The sequence below is a fragment of the Hemiscyllium ocellatum genome, chromosome 27, assembly GCF_020745735.1.
Source record: "Hemiscyllium ocellatum isolate sHemOce1 chromosome 27, sHemOce1.pat.X.cur, whole genome shotgun sequence".
NCBI lineage: Eukaryota > Metazoa > Chordata > Chondrichthyes > Orectolobiformes > Hemiscylliidae > Hemiscyllium > Hemiscyllium ocellatum.
The window spans coordinates 3,850,816-3,865,812 of record NC_083427.1 but is presented as its reverse complement, the minus strand read 5'-3'; the positions used below and the strand labels follow the sequence as shown (position 1 = coordinate 3,865,812).

Here is a 14,997-nt window from a genome sequence, read left to right as displayed (position 1 = left end):
AACCCAAGTGTTGTGTGATTTCTAACTTTCCCAAAAAAAACACATTCAAGTTTGTGAGACACGATTCCCCTCGCACAAAGCCATGCTGACCACCCACTACTTGCCTCTCCAAATGCAAGTAAATCCCATCTTTCAGAATCACTTACCCACCACCAAAGGCTGAAAATGAAGGACACCCTGCTGCAACTCGCCCCCGACAAAGATGGCGCCTGCGGCCGTGTGTCGCCAAATCTCGCCCCTAACAAATATGGCGGCGGCAAACGGGCCTGTCACCACCTGAGGCCCGCAGCCCGTTTTTCTTCCTCTTTGCCTCAAACACGGCACTGGTCGTTTCTAATTCAGACATGGGAAAGTACACCGGATGTTTATGAAATCTTCCAACCGAAACGAGCGTCCTTTCGTTTCCCCTCTCCATTATTATTGCACTTTTACAGTCGCGTTAGTTCTGGCAAGCGGCCAGACGTCGCGCACGGTAGACCCGCCCCCACTTCACTCCGATTGGTTGGAGGACCGGTCCCCTGCGGTCCTCCAGCCCCGCCCCCGTGCTGGCTACTGGCCGGACTGGACGGTCGATCATTCGCCGCCAGCGAGAGCGTATGCGCAGTGCGTCCCGGAGGCGGCCGGTGGTTTGTCAGGCGCACGCGCAAGCCGCCATTTTCCTCGCGCCGCCGGCGATCGGACGGAACGTCGGCTCCCAACGGTCGCGGGAGAGGAGCCCGGGGTCAGTTTTGGGGCCGGGGCCCTGGGTGATGGGGGATACTGTGTTGGTGGTGGTGGTGGTGGTGGTGGTGGTGGTGGTGGTGGTGGGGGTGGGGGGGGGGAGAGAGGGGATACTGTGTAGGGGGAGAGGGGATACGGTGTTGGGGGATACGGTGTGGAGGAGGGTTGGGGGTGTGATTTGGGGGGATACGGTGTGGAGGAGGGTTGGGGGTGCGATTTGGGGGGATACGGTGTGGAGGAGGGTTGGGGGTGCGATTTGGGGGGATACGGTGTGGAGGAGGGTTGGGGGTGCGATTTGGGGGGATACGGTGTGGAGGAGGGTTGGGGGTGCGATTTGGGGGGATACGGTGTGGAGGAGGGTTGGGGGTGCGATTTGGGGGGATACGGTGTGGAGGAGGGTTGGGGGTGTGATTTGGGGGGATACGGTGTGGAGGAGGGTTGGGGGTGTGATTTGGGGGGATACGGTGTGGAGGAGGGTTGGGGGTGCAATGTGGGGGGAGTTTGGGGGGGATACGGTGTGGAGGAGGGTTGGGGCTGCAATGTGGGGGAAATTGGGGGGGTACACGGCGTGGAGGGTGGTTGCAGGGTGGGGTTGGGGGGATAAGGCATGAAGGGGGTTGGGGTGCGATGTGGGTGGGTTTGGGTGTACGGTTTTGGGGGGGGGATGCGATGAGACGATGCAGTGTTGGGGGAGTGGCAGGATAGGGGGTGACGGGATGAATGGGGAGGGGGTGCGAGGTTGGGGGGGGTTGAGGCCGCTACAACATTGGGGGTTATTGTGAGGGGCTGTGACGTTGTGGGGAATGGGGTTGGACATTGGGAGGGAATGGGTGTTGCGAGAAGAATTGTGGAGAGGGCAAAGAGGGTGGTGGGGGCAAGAGGGGAGTGGAGGGCAGAGAGGGAAGGGGTAGGTGGGAAGGAGCAGAGTGTCAGGAAGGAGTGGCACATCGTTTGTGCACATTCACAGCTGCCATGTTTGTTAAAAGATATTATTTGGATTGACTTGGAGGAGGTTGCTGCCCATGAAGCTGTGATTTCTTTGTATTGGATGGTGAAATAATTTGCAAGGGTGATTCCGGCAATGAGAAACTTTAGTTGTTTGGATAGATTGACGAAGTGGACCTGTCCTCTCTGGAGTGAAGGGGACTAAGAGGAGATCTGAGTTTTTCAAAATCATGAATGGAAACTATCGATGGGAGGAAGGTTTTTGCCATTTTGGAAAAGAAAAACAAATCCGATGTGCAAAAGATTCAAGGGGGTTGTGAGAGAGAACATTTTCACACAATACTCATTAGGATGTGGAATGTATTGCCTGGAAATGTGAAGGCAGGTTCAGTTGAAGTATTGAAGAGCGCGTTGGATCATTGTTTGGATGGAAATGCCTTGCAGTGACATTGGGAAAAGATGTGAGATTGTCATCAGGGAATGGAGTCATAGAGATGTACAGCACGGAAACAGACCCTTCTGTCCAACCTGTCCATGCTGACCAGATATCCCAACCCAATCTAGTCCCACCTGCCAGCACCCGGCCCATATCCCTCCAAACCCTTCCTAGTCATACACCAATCCAGATGCCTTTTAAATTGTACTAACCTCCACCACTTCCTTTGGCAGCTCATTCCATACACGTACCACCCTGTGCATGAAAAGAATTGCCCCTTAGGTCTCTTTTATATCTTTCCCCTCTCACCCTAAACCTACGCCCTCTAGTTCTGGACTCCCCTACCTCAGGGAAAAGACCTTGTCTGTTTATCCTATTCATGCCCCTCATGATTTCAGAACTTCTTTAAGGTCACCTCTCAGCCTCCGACGTTCCAGGGAAAACAGCCCCAGCCTATTCAACCTCTCCCTGTAGCTCAAATCCTCCAACCCTGGCAACATCCTTGTAAGTCTTTACTGAACCCTTTCAAGTTTCACAACACCTTACCAATAGGAAGGAGACCAGAATTACACGCAATATTCCAACAGTGGCCTAACCAATGTCCTGTGCAGTCGCAACGTGACCTCCCAACTCCTGTACTCAATACTCTGACCCATAAAGGAAAGCATACCAAACGATAAGATAAAAACATCTTTGGCCCAACGACCATTTTCTGTCACATTGAATGGGCCTTGCAAATCCGAGGGTCGCAGACTAAGCATTCTTCTAGTCTACGTGAGATTGAGATGAGAAATTTCTTCATGCAGTGAGTGAGGATCCTGTGGAATTCTGTTAGAGAAAAGAGGCTAAAGGATATGGGGTGAAGGTGGCAATAGTACACTGAGTTGGATGAGCATGTGTGGTAATGCTGGCTAGGAGGAGGGGATACAGTTAATTTCTGTCCTGAACTGACAGTGATGGATTTTGGTAACTCCTTTGACGGGTGGTTAAGGTTCGGAGAATTGAGAAACCGCAAGTGGCAGACCCAAATGTATGGAGAGCCTGAGCAGTATGACAGCATCTGTGGAGAGAGAACATGCTGATGTACCTGCTGAGTTTCTGCAGAAACGTGTGCTTGTTTTTTGATTCTCACCGTCCACAACTCTTTTATGAAACCACAAATAATGTTTAGCACTTTTGATTTCCTATCCTTGACCTACTGCCTGTGATTGCTTTTGTATTCGACTTTTACAGGATGTTACAAAAGGATTTGCAAGCAGGAATCTGAAATCAAACGTCACGTGATGGATTCAACTGTTCTTCAGAACTGTATTAGAAGCTTTTTGCTCTAACTGTCCATTTCCAGGTAATTAGCACTCACTGCATAAAATTTCTGATTGCCTCATAGTCATACAGCACAGAAACAGATCCTTCAGGTCCAACCAGTCTATGCTGAACATTATCCCAAATTAAATTAGTCCCATCTGTCTGCTCCTGGCCCATATCCCTCCCAACCTATGCGTCTATCTATCCAAATGTCTTTAAATCTTGAAAGTGTACCTGCATCCATTACAACTGAACCACCCAGTATGTTTAAAAAAAAAGCTTCTCTTCTCTCACCTTAAAACTGTGTCCCCTGGTCTTGAAATCCCCCATTCTAGTGAAAAGACAACTACCATTAACTCTACACCTCTTATTATTTTACAAACTTCTATCAGGTCACCTCAAAGTCCAGTGAAAAAAAAAGTCCTAGCCCATCAGACTTTTCTTAATAACTCAAACCTTCTATACCCGGCAACATCCTGATCAATCTCTTCTAAACATTCTCCCTCATGTTAATATCCTTCCGATAACTGGGTGACCGGAACTGGACACAGTATTCCAGGAGAGGCCTCCCCACTGTCCTGTACAAACTCGAGTGTGACTTCCTAGCTCAAAGGACTGAGCAACAAAGGCAAGCATGTCAAACACCTTTTTAATCACCCTGCAAATTTCAAAGAATTATACACCAGCACTCCCATGTCCCTCTGTTCTATAACACTACCCAGTGTCCAGCCATTAATTGTATAAGGCCTCCCCTTGTTTGTTGTACCAAAATGCAATACTTTGCATTTATCCATTTCTGCCATTTTTCAACCCTTTCATCAATGGGTAAAAACTTTGCCATTGAATTAGATTAGATTATATTAGATTCCCTACAGTGTGAAAACAGGCCCTTCAGCCCAACCAGTCCACACCGACCCTCTGAAGAGTAATCCACCCAGACCCATTTCCCTCTGACTGATGCACCTAACACTATGGGCAATTTGGCATGGGCAATTCACCCTAACCTGCACGTCTTTGGACTGTGGGAGGAAACCGGAGCATCCCCACACAGACGCGGGGAGAATGTGCAAACTCCGCACAGACAGTCACCCGAGGTTGGAATCGAACCTGAGACCCTGGCGCTGTGAGGCAGCGGTGCTAACCACTGAGCCACCATGCCGCCCCATCTTAGAAAGCCGCCTTCAGCGTCCACTTATGGCACCAATTTTGCTGTCGTCCTCTTTGAATCTCCTTCAATAATCTGTCCCGTAATCCTTTTACCATCAGCTAGTCGGAAAACTTTTTCTACCTTATTTAACATTATTTTTTCGATCGCACTTCGGTCAAATCTCCTCTTGATATCGTTTGCAGCAAGGAGGAAATCTGTTTCTCCAACCTCCTGACTCCCCAGTTTCTCCAAAGCACAGCTCAGAAGTGTGAATGAGACACCCTCGATTTAAGTGAATTGGTGCAGCTCCCAACAGAGGGTTTTAGAAACCCGGCACCATCCAGGGTCAAGCAGTGCATTCGAATTTTTCTTTCTTTCTTTTTGGTTTTATCGCCTTCAGCATCCACTGACGCTGCAAGGTCTACCACACACAAGAATGCACTGCAGTAACTCACCCTGTCTCCAAACCTATGACCTCTACTACTGAGAACAACAAAGGCAGCATGAGAGAATCGCCATCTGCAAGTTTTCCCTCCAAGCCCCCCCACAGTCTTGACTCACCTGTATCACTGCCATTCCATCACCGTCATGGCCGAAATCCTGGAAGTCACTTGCTGCCGGCACAACGGATGTACCTACCACCCAAAGAATTTTGAGAAGGAAATTATGGACGAGCATTAAATGTTACTTTAGCCAAGGATGCCCCCTTAACCGTGGGCCAAATATGAAAAATTCCCGAACCTTGCAACTCCAGTTCCTCATCCCTCGAACCATTCTGGTAAATCTCCTCTGCATCTTCTTGGAGATCCTCCCCATCTTTCACAGTGTGTGTTGATCACTGGTGTGCAGAGACACAGATGCTCTGTGTTCCCTTGTGTGTTTTTGAGCTCTCGGGATTCCTTCAGCTGAGGTTTTTCTCTGACTGACTGAGGTGAAAGATGAGTAATTGTGTTAAAAATTTGGAGCAGCTGTAGTTGGCTGAAGAGCCACCATCTGCACCATAACGTTTTCCTGATTGTCCAGAGGATGTGGGTGTCGTAGAGTATGGGAACAGACCCTTTGCCCCAACCCGTCTATGCTGACCAGGTTTCCCTAGACTGAACTAGTTCCATATGGCTCATATCCCTCTAAACCATTCCTATCCCATTTTGGAGGAATTCTGGTCTCCTTTCTGTTGGAAAGATATTGTGAAATTCGAAAGGGTTCAGAAAAGATTCACATGGATGTTGCCAGGATTTGAGCCATAGGGAGAGGCTGAATAGGCTCGGGCTGTTTTCCCTGAAGGCTGAGGGGTGACCTTGTAGAGATTTATAATATCATCAGGGTGCATGGATAGGGTAAACAGACAAGGTCTTTTCCCTGGGCTAGGGTAGTCCAGACCTAGAGGGCATAGGTTTATGGTGCGAGTGGAAAGATTTTAAAAGGGACATAAGGGGCAACTTTTTCACACAGAGGGTGGTGCGTGTATTGAATGAACTGCCAGAGGAAGTGGTGGAGGCTGGTACAATTCCAGCATTTAAGTTATCTGGATGGATGCATGATTAGGAAGGGTTTAGAGGAATATGGGCCAAGTCTGGCAAATAGGACTAGATTAGGTTAGGATATCTGGTCGGCATGTTGGACTGAAGGGCCTGTTTCCATGCTGTGGACCTCTGACTCAGTCCATGGACCTGTCCAAATGTCTTTTGAATGTTATAATTGTAGCCACCTCTTCTGCTTCCTCTGGCAACTCATTCCATATATGCACCACCTTCAGGAAGGAAAGGTTGTCCCTCAGGTCCTTGTCCAGTCTTCCCCCTCGCCCTCTTAAACCAACTGCCTCTATTTTGGGCACCCCTTCCCTGGTGAAAAGACTTTATGTAAGTCCGTCATGACTTTATAAACCTCTGCAGATCGCCCCTGAGCCTCCCAAGCTCCAAGGAAAAATGTCCCAGTCTACCTCGCCTCTCCTTATGATGCACCCCTGGCAGTCACAGTCGCATGGCTGTACCTCTTTTTTTGTGGCTTTCCTATATCAGAATTGTACACAGTATTCCAGACGTGGCCTTAACAATATCTTGTATAGCTGTAACACGATGTCCCAATTTCCGTACTCGATGCTCTGACCTGTGAAGTCAAGTGTGCCAGACACCGCCTTCAGCCTGCCTAGCTGTGATACCACTTTAAAGGAACTATGTTACTGCACCCCTAGGTCCCTGTTTGACAACACACCCCATGGCCCTCATATTAACTATGCAAGTCTTGCCCTGTTTGTCTTAGCAGAAAGCAACACCTTCCATTTGTCTACATTAAACTCCATCCACCATGCCTTGACTCACTGTCCCAATTCATCAAGATCCCATTGTACTCTTAGATAACCATCTTCACTGTCCGCTCCACCACCAGTTTATGTTGTCTGCAAACGCACTAACCGTGCCTCCTATATTCTCATCCAAATTGCTCATATAAATGACAAACAGCAGTGGACCCAGCACTTAGCCACTGGTCACAGACCTCGTACCTGAACAACAATCCTCTACCACCAGCCTCTCGCTCCAATTGCCATCGAGCCAATTTTGAATCCAGTTGGCTATCTCCCCTTGGATCCTATGTGATCTAACTTTACTAGCCAATTCACAATGTGGAAGCTCGCTGAAGGCCTTGCTGATGTCAGTATAGGCAGGGTGGTTTAACATAACACCAGAAACCAGGGAATCTGAATAATTTATAACAGTGGGCAGCACAGTGGTTGGCACTGCTGCCTCACAGCACCAGAGACCCAGGTTCAATTCCCGCTTCAGGCAATTGACTGTGCGGAGTTTGCACATTCTCCCCGTGTCTGTGGATTTCCTTCCACAGTCCAAAATTGTCCAGGTTAGGTGAATTGGCCATGCTAAATTGCCCGTAGTGTTAGGTGCAGGAGTAAATGTAGGGGAATGGGTCTGGGTGGGTGCGCTTCGGTAGGTCGGTGTGAACTTGTTGGGCCGAAGGGCCTGTTTCCACACTGTAATTAATCTAATCTTAAAAAAAAAAGTCTGCTCTCATCTCAAACTCAGTCAAGTTTGTGAGGCGTGCTTTTCCACGTACAAAGCTCTGCTGACTATCCCAAATCAGTCCTTGCCTTTCCGAATGCATGTAAATCCTGTCTCTCCGAATCCCCTCCAATGACTTACACACTGATGATGTCAGGCTCCTTGGTCTGTAGTTCCCTGGTTTTCCTTGCAACTTTTCTTAAGTAATGGTGCAACATTGGCCACCCTCCAATCTTCTGGCACCTCACCTGTGGCTGTCAACGATACAATTATTTATGCTTGGGACACGACAATTTCTTCCCTAGCTTTCTACAATGTCGTGGGATACACTTGATGAGGTCCCAGGGATTAATCTACCATTAAGACGTCCAGCACCACCTCTTCTGTAATACGGACCCTTTTCAAGCCATCACTATTTATTTTCCCCGGCTCTTAAGGTTCCATGTTGAATATTGATTTGAAATGTTCATTTAGGATCATTCCCCCATCTCCTGTGGTTCCACATATAGACAGCCTTGCTGATCTTTATGGGTCCCTATTCTCTCCCTTGTTACTCTTTTGCTGTTAATGTACTTAGTAGAATCTCTTTGGATTCTCCCTAATGTGATCTGCCAAAGCTATTTCATTCCCCCTTTTATTTTGCCTTCCTGATTTTTGTCCTTGAGCACACTCCCTATACTTCCCTACCACCTCAAGGGATTCCCTTGACCCCAACTCTCTATTTTGACATATGCCTCCTTTTTCTTGATCGGGGCCTCAACATCTGTCGTCATCCCATGTGCCCTACTCCTGGCAGTCTTGCCCTTCACACTAAGAGGAACATGCTGATCCTGAACTCTTGTTTTCTTGCTTTTGAAAGCCTCTCACTTGCCGGCCCTTTACCTATAAACAACCTCCATCAATTAACGTTCCTGTCTAGCACCATCAAAGTTGGCCTAGCTTCAATTTCGAACTTGTGGGCCAGGCCTGTCTCTTCCGAAGCAATTTTAAAACGAATAGAATTGTGGTCACTGGTCCAAAAGTGCTAGGCTAACACCGGAGTCACTTGGCCTGAATTATTTCCCAGGAGGAGGTCAAGTTATTGCCCCATCTCTTGTCAGGCGCTGAGGGCATCTCGCGGGTGTTTGTGCTCCCATGTGTCTGCTGCTTTTGACCTTCAAGATGGAAGTAGCTGTGAATTTGTAGCTGATGTCTTTGAAGACCTGAGGCTGAAGTCTATCAGGACCGAGAGATGGGTTTCAGAGGTGCTGTCCAAGTAGGAGAAAGCGAGGACTGCAGACGCTGGAGATCAGAGCTGGAAAATGTGTTGCTGGAAAAGCGCAGCAGGTCAGGCAGCATCCAAAGAGCAGGAGAATCAACGTTTTGGGCATGAGCCCTTCTTCAGGATTTTCAATAATAATCATTCCTGAAGAAGGGCTCATGCCTGAAACGTCGATTCTCCTGCTCTTTGGATGCTGTCTGACCTGCTGCGCTTTTCCAGCAACACATTTTCAGTGCTGTCCAAGAGGCCTAGGTGAATATCTGCGGTGTTTATTTGTAGATGCAACACACTTGCTCCAGAGTGCTGGTGGTGGAGTAAGGAGATGTTTGTGGATGTGATGCCAGACAAGCGTGGCTGCTTTGTCCTGCACAATGTCAAGCTTATTGAGGGTTGTTGAAGCTCCACTCGTCCAGGGAGGTGGGGAGTACTCCATTACACCTCTGGCTTGTGCCTTGGAGATGTGGACAAACTTCAGGGAGTCACTGACCTTCTCACTGTCGGATTTCTAGCCTCTGACCTGCTCCTCGGCCCGCTTATTTCTATGGCTTGTTCCATTTCTGGTCAAAGGTAACTGCCGGCAAGTTGAGAGTGGGAATCCAGTGCTAGTGTTGAATGTCAAGAGATGATGTTTACACACTGTGAAGCGAATCTTGCTGTTAGAAGTATTTCCAAGGCTTTGCTGCTGGTGTGGCTCCTTTACTGTTGATCTCGCCCATGTCCATCCATTGCTGTGTTTCAGTTAGAGTCACAGACGTACAGCTCGGAAACAGACCTGTCAGTCCAACCCGTCCATGCTGACCAGATGTCCCAATCCAATCTAGTCCCATTTGCCAGCACTTGGCCCGTATCTCTTGAAACTCTTCCGCTTCATGTCCCCATCCAGCTGCCTTTCAAATGCTGCAATTGTCCCAGCCCCCACTACCTCCTCTGGCAGCTGATTCCATATACACACCACCCTCTGCATGAAAAAGTTGCCCCTTCGGTCTCTTTTATATCTTTGCCCTCTGACCCCAAACCTATGCCCTCTAGTTCTAGATTTTCCCACCCCAGGGAAAAGACCTTGTGTATTTATCTTGATTTTATAAACCTCTAAAAAGGTCACCCCCTCAGCCTTCGACACTCCAGGGAAAACAGCCCCAGCCTGCTCAGCCTCTCCCTATACTTAAATCCTCCAACCCTGGCAACATCCTTTTCTGAGCCCTTTCAAGTTTTACAACATCTTTCCGATAGGAAAGAGATCAGAATTACACACAATATTCCAACAGTGGCCTAACCAAAGCCCTGTACAACCGCAACATGACCTCCCAACTCCTGTACTCAATACTCTGACCAATAAAGAAAAACATACCAAATGCCTTCTTCACTATCCTAAGTACCTGCGACTCTACTTCTGCCCTCCTTGGTCACTTCTCTGCCAGTGTGTAAAAATAATAATAGTTTTAAACAGACTTGATATTTAAGCCCAACTTCCTACCACTGACTGTCCCCTGAGTATGTGCTGTTGACTTACCAGCTTTACCTTCCCACAGGAAGGTACTTTCACAGTCAGGATTTGGTTTTCCTGCACTAGTGTCCATTTCCCTTTCACTTTTCGGCTCACATTAGCCACTTTCTGCCCCGTTTTTGTTCCCAAAAGTTCATTCTGCACATTGTGAAATTCAGTTTCACAGATGGGGACAGCACGATGGCTCCATGGTTAGCCCTGGTGCCTCACAGCGCCAGGGACCCGGATTTGATTCCATCCTCGTGCGACTGTCGCTGTGGAGTTAGCACGTTCTCCCTGTCTGTGTGGGTTTCCTCCCACAGTCCAAAGATGTACAGGTTAGGTGCGTCCGTCATGCTGATTTGCCTCATAGTGTCCATGGGTGTGCAGGCGGGGTAGTGTAGCCATGGGAATTGCAGGGTTGCAAGGATAGGGTGGGGGAATCTGGGTGGCACGGTCTTTGGAGAGTCTGTTGGGTTCGGACTGAATAGCATGCTTCCATACTGCGTACAGTTCTGGTCGCCACAAGACCAAAAAGATGTGGAGGCATTGGAGAGAGTGCAGAGGATGCTCATCAGGACGTTACCTGGCATGGAGGGCGCCAGCTATGAAGAGGGGTTGAGTAGACGAGGATTATTTTCATTAGAGGGAGGTTGAGAGGGGACCTGATTGAGGTCTACAGAGTCATGAGAGGTATAGACAGGGTGGATAGCAAGAAGATCCCCCCCCCCCCCCCCCCCCCACCAGTGTGGGCGACCCAATTACAAGGGGTCACGAGTTTAAGGTGAGGCGGAGGGAAATTAAGGGAGATATGCGTGAAAAGTTCTTTCCACAGGATGCCTGGAAAGTGTTGCCAGCAGAGATGGTAGAGGCAGGCACGATAGCATCATTTAAGATGTATCCTGGGCAGAGAGCAGAGGGGTACAGATCCTTAAGGAAATGGCGACAGGGTTAGATACAGGATCTGGATCGGCGCAGGCTTGGAGGGCCGAAGCATCTGTTCCTGTGCTGTAATTTTTTTGTTCTTTTGTTTTTATCATGGGGAATTCTACGATTCTGAAATTTCAAAGAGACCAGCAGACATTGCCAATCCGCAGTGGCCTGTGGAAAAGGTAACATTTTATTTCCTTGAGCTGTTGGGTCCGCGTGAAGGTGCTCCCACTATTCCGTTAGCTAAACAGCGACAGGTTATTCACCCAGCAGTGATGCAGCAGTGACGTATCTGAGCTAGCAACAACTATTTCTTACTTGGGTAGCGCCTTTTACATAATAGAATATTTTAAAGGTGTTCCACAGCAACGGCTGACACAGTGCCACAAATGGGGCTATGAGGACCAGGGTAAAAAGCTGAGGAAAAAGAAGGGGTTTCAAGGGAGGTTGAGAGACAGAGTGTTTCAGGAGGCAACCTCCAGAGCAGGCTGCCCTAGCAATCGAAGGTACGGCCCCCATTGGTGGAACAATTCAAATCTGTATTATTCAGGAGGAAAGAGAAACCATGATTTGTGTGTCGAGATGAGAGACAGGGAAGTTTGAGAGGCTGGAAGACATTAGAGATGGGTAGGAATTTGAAAGACACGGATGAGAGGTTAAGTATTTTGCTGATTCTGAAGCGGGAGCCTGTTTAGGTCAGTGAGCACAGGGGTGATTGGTGCGAGTCAGCACGTGGACAGCGGAGCTTTGACTGGCCTTGAGATTGCAGGGAGGTTTACTGTGGGAATCTGACCAGGAGTGTGGTAGGACAGTTAAATCTTGAGGTAACCAAAGAAGGAATGACAGTTTCAGCATCAATCTGCTGGAGTTGTCACCGAGGTGGAAATGGCTGGTCTTGATGAAATTTGAGATGTGGGTGGAAGCTCATCTTGGGCTGAGATACTTCACTGTGGTTGTGAACAGTTGAGGTCACACATCAGACAGTTGCCAGGGTGGGGAGAGAGAGTGAGTCGGTGGTGAGGGAGTGGAGTTTGTAGCAGGGACCGAAGGTATTGGCTTCAGTCTTCTCAAATTTAAATTGATGGAATTGTGTTCATCCAGACTTGGATGTCAGACAAGTCAGAATGGAGTGTGACTGGGAGGTGATAGAATTTACAGGCAGTGGAGGTGGAGGGCTTGGGAGAATCGAACAGTGTTGTCATCCGGTTACAGCTGAGATAAAATCTGCCCCTCTCACTGATTCTCTTCCCAATCATCTTTTGTCAGTGGAGTCCAAGTGACCAATTCCCTTCCATGAACGATGGTTAGTGAACTGGTTGGGCTTTCATGACAATCCCAGGAGCTTTTGTGATCACTTTTTTTTTCTCTCCAGAGCTGGCCTTGCAAGTTGCCATATTCGTTCAGCTGCAGTTTCACAACCTGCCTCTTGTTTTTTTTTAGATTGTCTCACGCTCCCTGTATTTTTTTTTTTCTGTTTCATATCTGGTTTCACAGGGTGTAAAAAGGATAGAATTAGCAATTGGGAAACAAAACGTGAACGTCCCTCTGGAGCTGCTGACGTTGCCCAGTTTATCGTAATCTGGACCTCGATGGATTTGGAACATGGACGACAAAAGGACTGTTGACAATGAAGAGAAACTGTACATGTGTTCTGTGTGTGACCAAGGCTTCAGTCGATCGTCTGACCTGTTTGAACATAAATGCAGTTACAGTGGTGAGAAGCAATGTAGGGATTGTGAGATTGGATTCCGATCCCAGTCTGAGTTGGAAACACATCGGCGCAGTCACGTTGGAGAGGGGCTGTTGATCTGTTCAAAGTGTGGAAAGGGATTCACTTCCTCTTCCACCTTGCAGACACACCAATGCACTCACACTGACGAGGGACCATTTAAGTGTCCAGTCTGCAGCAAGTGCTTCACTAGTTCTTGGGACCTGATTTTCCACCAAAGTGTTCACACCAATGAGAGACCGTTTGGGTGTTCTCACTGTGGGGCTGGCTTCAAATCGTCATCTGACCTCACCGCACACGAGTTAGTTCACACTGGGGAGAGGCCGTTCAGCTGCTCAGAGTGTGGGAAGGGATTCACGCGCACCTCCCACTTGCTGAGGCACCAGCGAGTACACACTGGCCAGAAACCATTCACCTGCTCCCAGTGTGGGAAGGGATTTGCCCAGTCCTCCCACCTCCTGAGACACCAGCGGGTTCACACTGGGGAGAGACCGTTCACCTGCTCTGACTGTGGGAAGAGATTCGCTCAGTCATCCACCCTGCTGGCACACCAAAGACTTCACACCGGGGAGAGACCATTCATCTGCTCATTGTGTGGGAAGGGATTCGCCCAGTCATCCAAGCTGTTGATACACCAGCGGCTTCATACTGATGAGAGACCATTTCAGTGCCCAGACTGTGGGAAGTGCTATAAAAGTTCTGGGGAACTGATGTCCCACCAGCTTGTTCACACTGACGAGAGACCATTCAGGTGCTCTCACTGTGGGACTGGGTTTAAACGATCATCTGACCTTACGGTACACCAGCGAGTTCACACTGGGGAGAGGCCGTTCACCTGTGCAGAGTGTGGGAAGGATTTCACTTCCTCATCGACGCTGGTAATACACCAGCGGATTCACACTGGGGAGAGGCCGTTCATGTGCTCTGAGTGTGGGAGGGGCTTCACTGAATTAGCCAGCCTGACGAAACATCGGAGTATTCACACTGGCGAGAAGCCGTTCATCTGCACTGAGTGTGGAAAGGGATTCAGTCGGTCGTCTACGCTGGTGATTCACCGGCGGGTTCACACTGGGGAAAGGCCTTACACTTGCTCCGAGTGTGGTATGACGTTCACTCAATTATGCAGTCTGTTGAGACACCAGCGGGTTCACACTGGGGAGAGGCCATTCACCTGCTCAGATTGTGGGAAGGGATTCACTCGATCATCTGCATTGCAGAAACATCAGAAAATTCATAACTAACTTCAGTCATTGGATTTTGCTGTTAGTTGCATCCAAGCCTGTGTTGTGTGTCTTGGGTCCATATATTGTTAATGTTAGTGAACCCCACAGCATTAAAAGGGGTTAATATTGTGGATAAAGGTCAAATAAAGTAACTTAGCTTTAAATTCTTGCTGTGTTAAATCACTTTTAATACCTTTGATTAACATTGGGTCCTGTTTGAAGTGCTGTCCCTCCTCCATTCTCATTATTAGCAAGAGGAATGAGGTCATATAGCTTCTTTGTCACTAAGATTGAGGCAATCCAAACAGTTGCTTCCATCTTTTCCTCTGGCCCACCGGGACAAACTCTCTCTTAAAGCTTACTCCTTTTCCGAGACTGCCCCTCATAGTTCTCTCTGTCGTCTCCCTATCTCACTTTGTGGCCTCTGGGCTGATAACTCAACTCGCCCCCAGCCCCCTAAGCCTGTCACTGAATGTCCTTTCCCACTGCACTTTGTGAATCCCTAAGGTAATTGCTGTTGTGTCCTGAGTAAATCCGTTTCAGTAACGAACATTGCAATGTTTGCTATAATCGCACAGGGTCCAAATCCACAAACCCAAAAGGCCCAGGTTTCTCCTGGAGTTCAGCTCGAATCCCACTCTCAATGAGGATCCATTCCCATTGTTTGGAGGACCAGCCTCTCCAGTTCGGTCCTCCAGGTCCGCCCCCTGTTATTTATTGGTCCGGACCAGCCGTCAATCAGATGACGTTTCCATTGTGATTTAAAACATGCCGAACGACCCGATTGGTAAGGCGCATGCGTGGTTG

The 14,997-nt window shown here is 48.6% G+C and overlaps 1 protein-coding gene across 3 annotated transcripts; it reads left to right on the top strand.

Moving 5' to 3' along the window:
* Positions 1–640: 640 nt before the first annotated feature.
* Positions 641–14,354, top strand: LOC132828682 (gastrula zinc finger protein XlCGF57.1-like). 3 transcript variants are annotated; one of them, XM_060845748.1, is made up of 5 exons: positions 641–721; positions 3,335–3,446; positions 10,488–10,646; positions 11,379–11,420; positions 12,733–14,354. In XM_060845748.1, the coding sequence occupies exon 5, from the start codon at positions 12,841–12,843 to the stop codon at positions 14,206–14,208; it is 1,368 nt and encodes a 455-aa protein (XP_060701731.1). In that variant the 5' UTR covers positions 641–721; positions 3,335–3,446; positions 10,488–10,646; positions 11,379–11,420; positions 12,733–12,840; the 3' UTR covers positions 14,209–14,354. The 3 variants fall into 3 exon arrangements, with proteins under 3 accessions (XP_060701731.1, XP_060701730.1, XP_060701729.1); XM_060845747.1 differs by lacking the exon at positions 10,488–10,646; XM_060845746.1 differs by lacking the exons at positions 10,488–10,646; positions 11,379–11,420.
* The last annotated feature ends 643 nt before the right edge of the window (positions 14,355–14,997 follow it).

Coding starts and splice junctions, on each gene's coding strand:
- LOC132828682 (XM_060845746.1), top strand. CDS start 12,841: ATGGACGACAAAAGGACTGTTGACAATGAAGAGAAACTGTACATGTGT.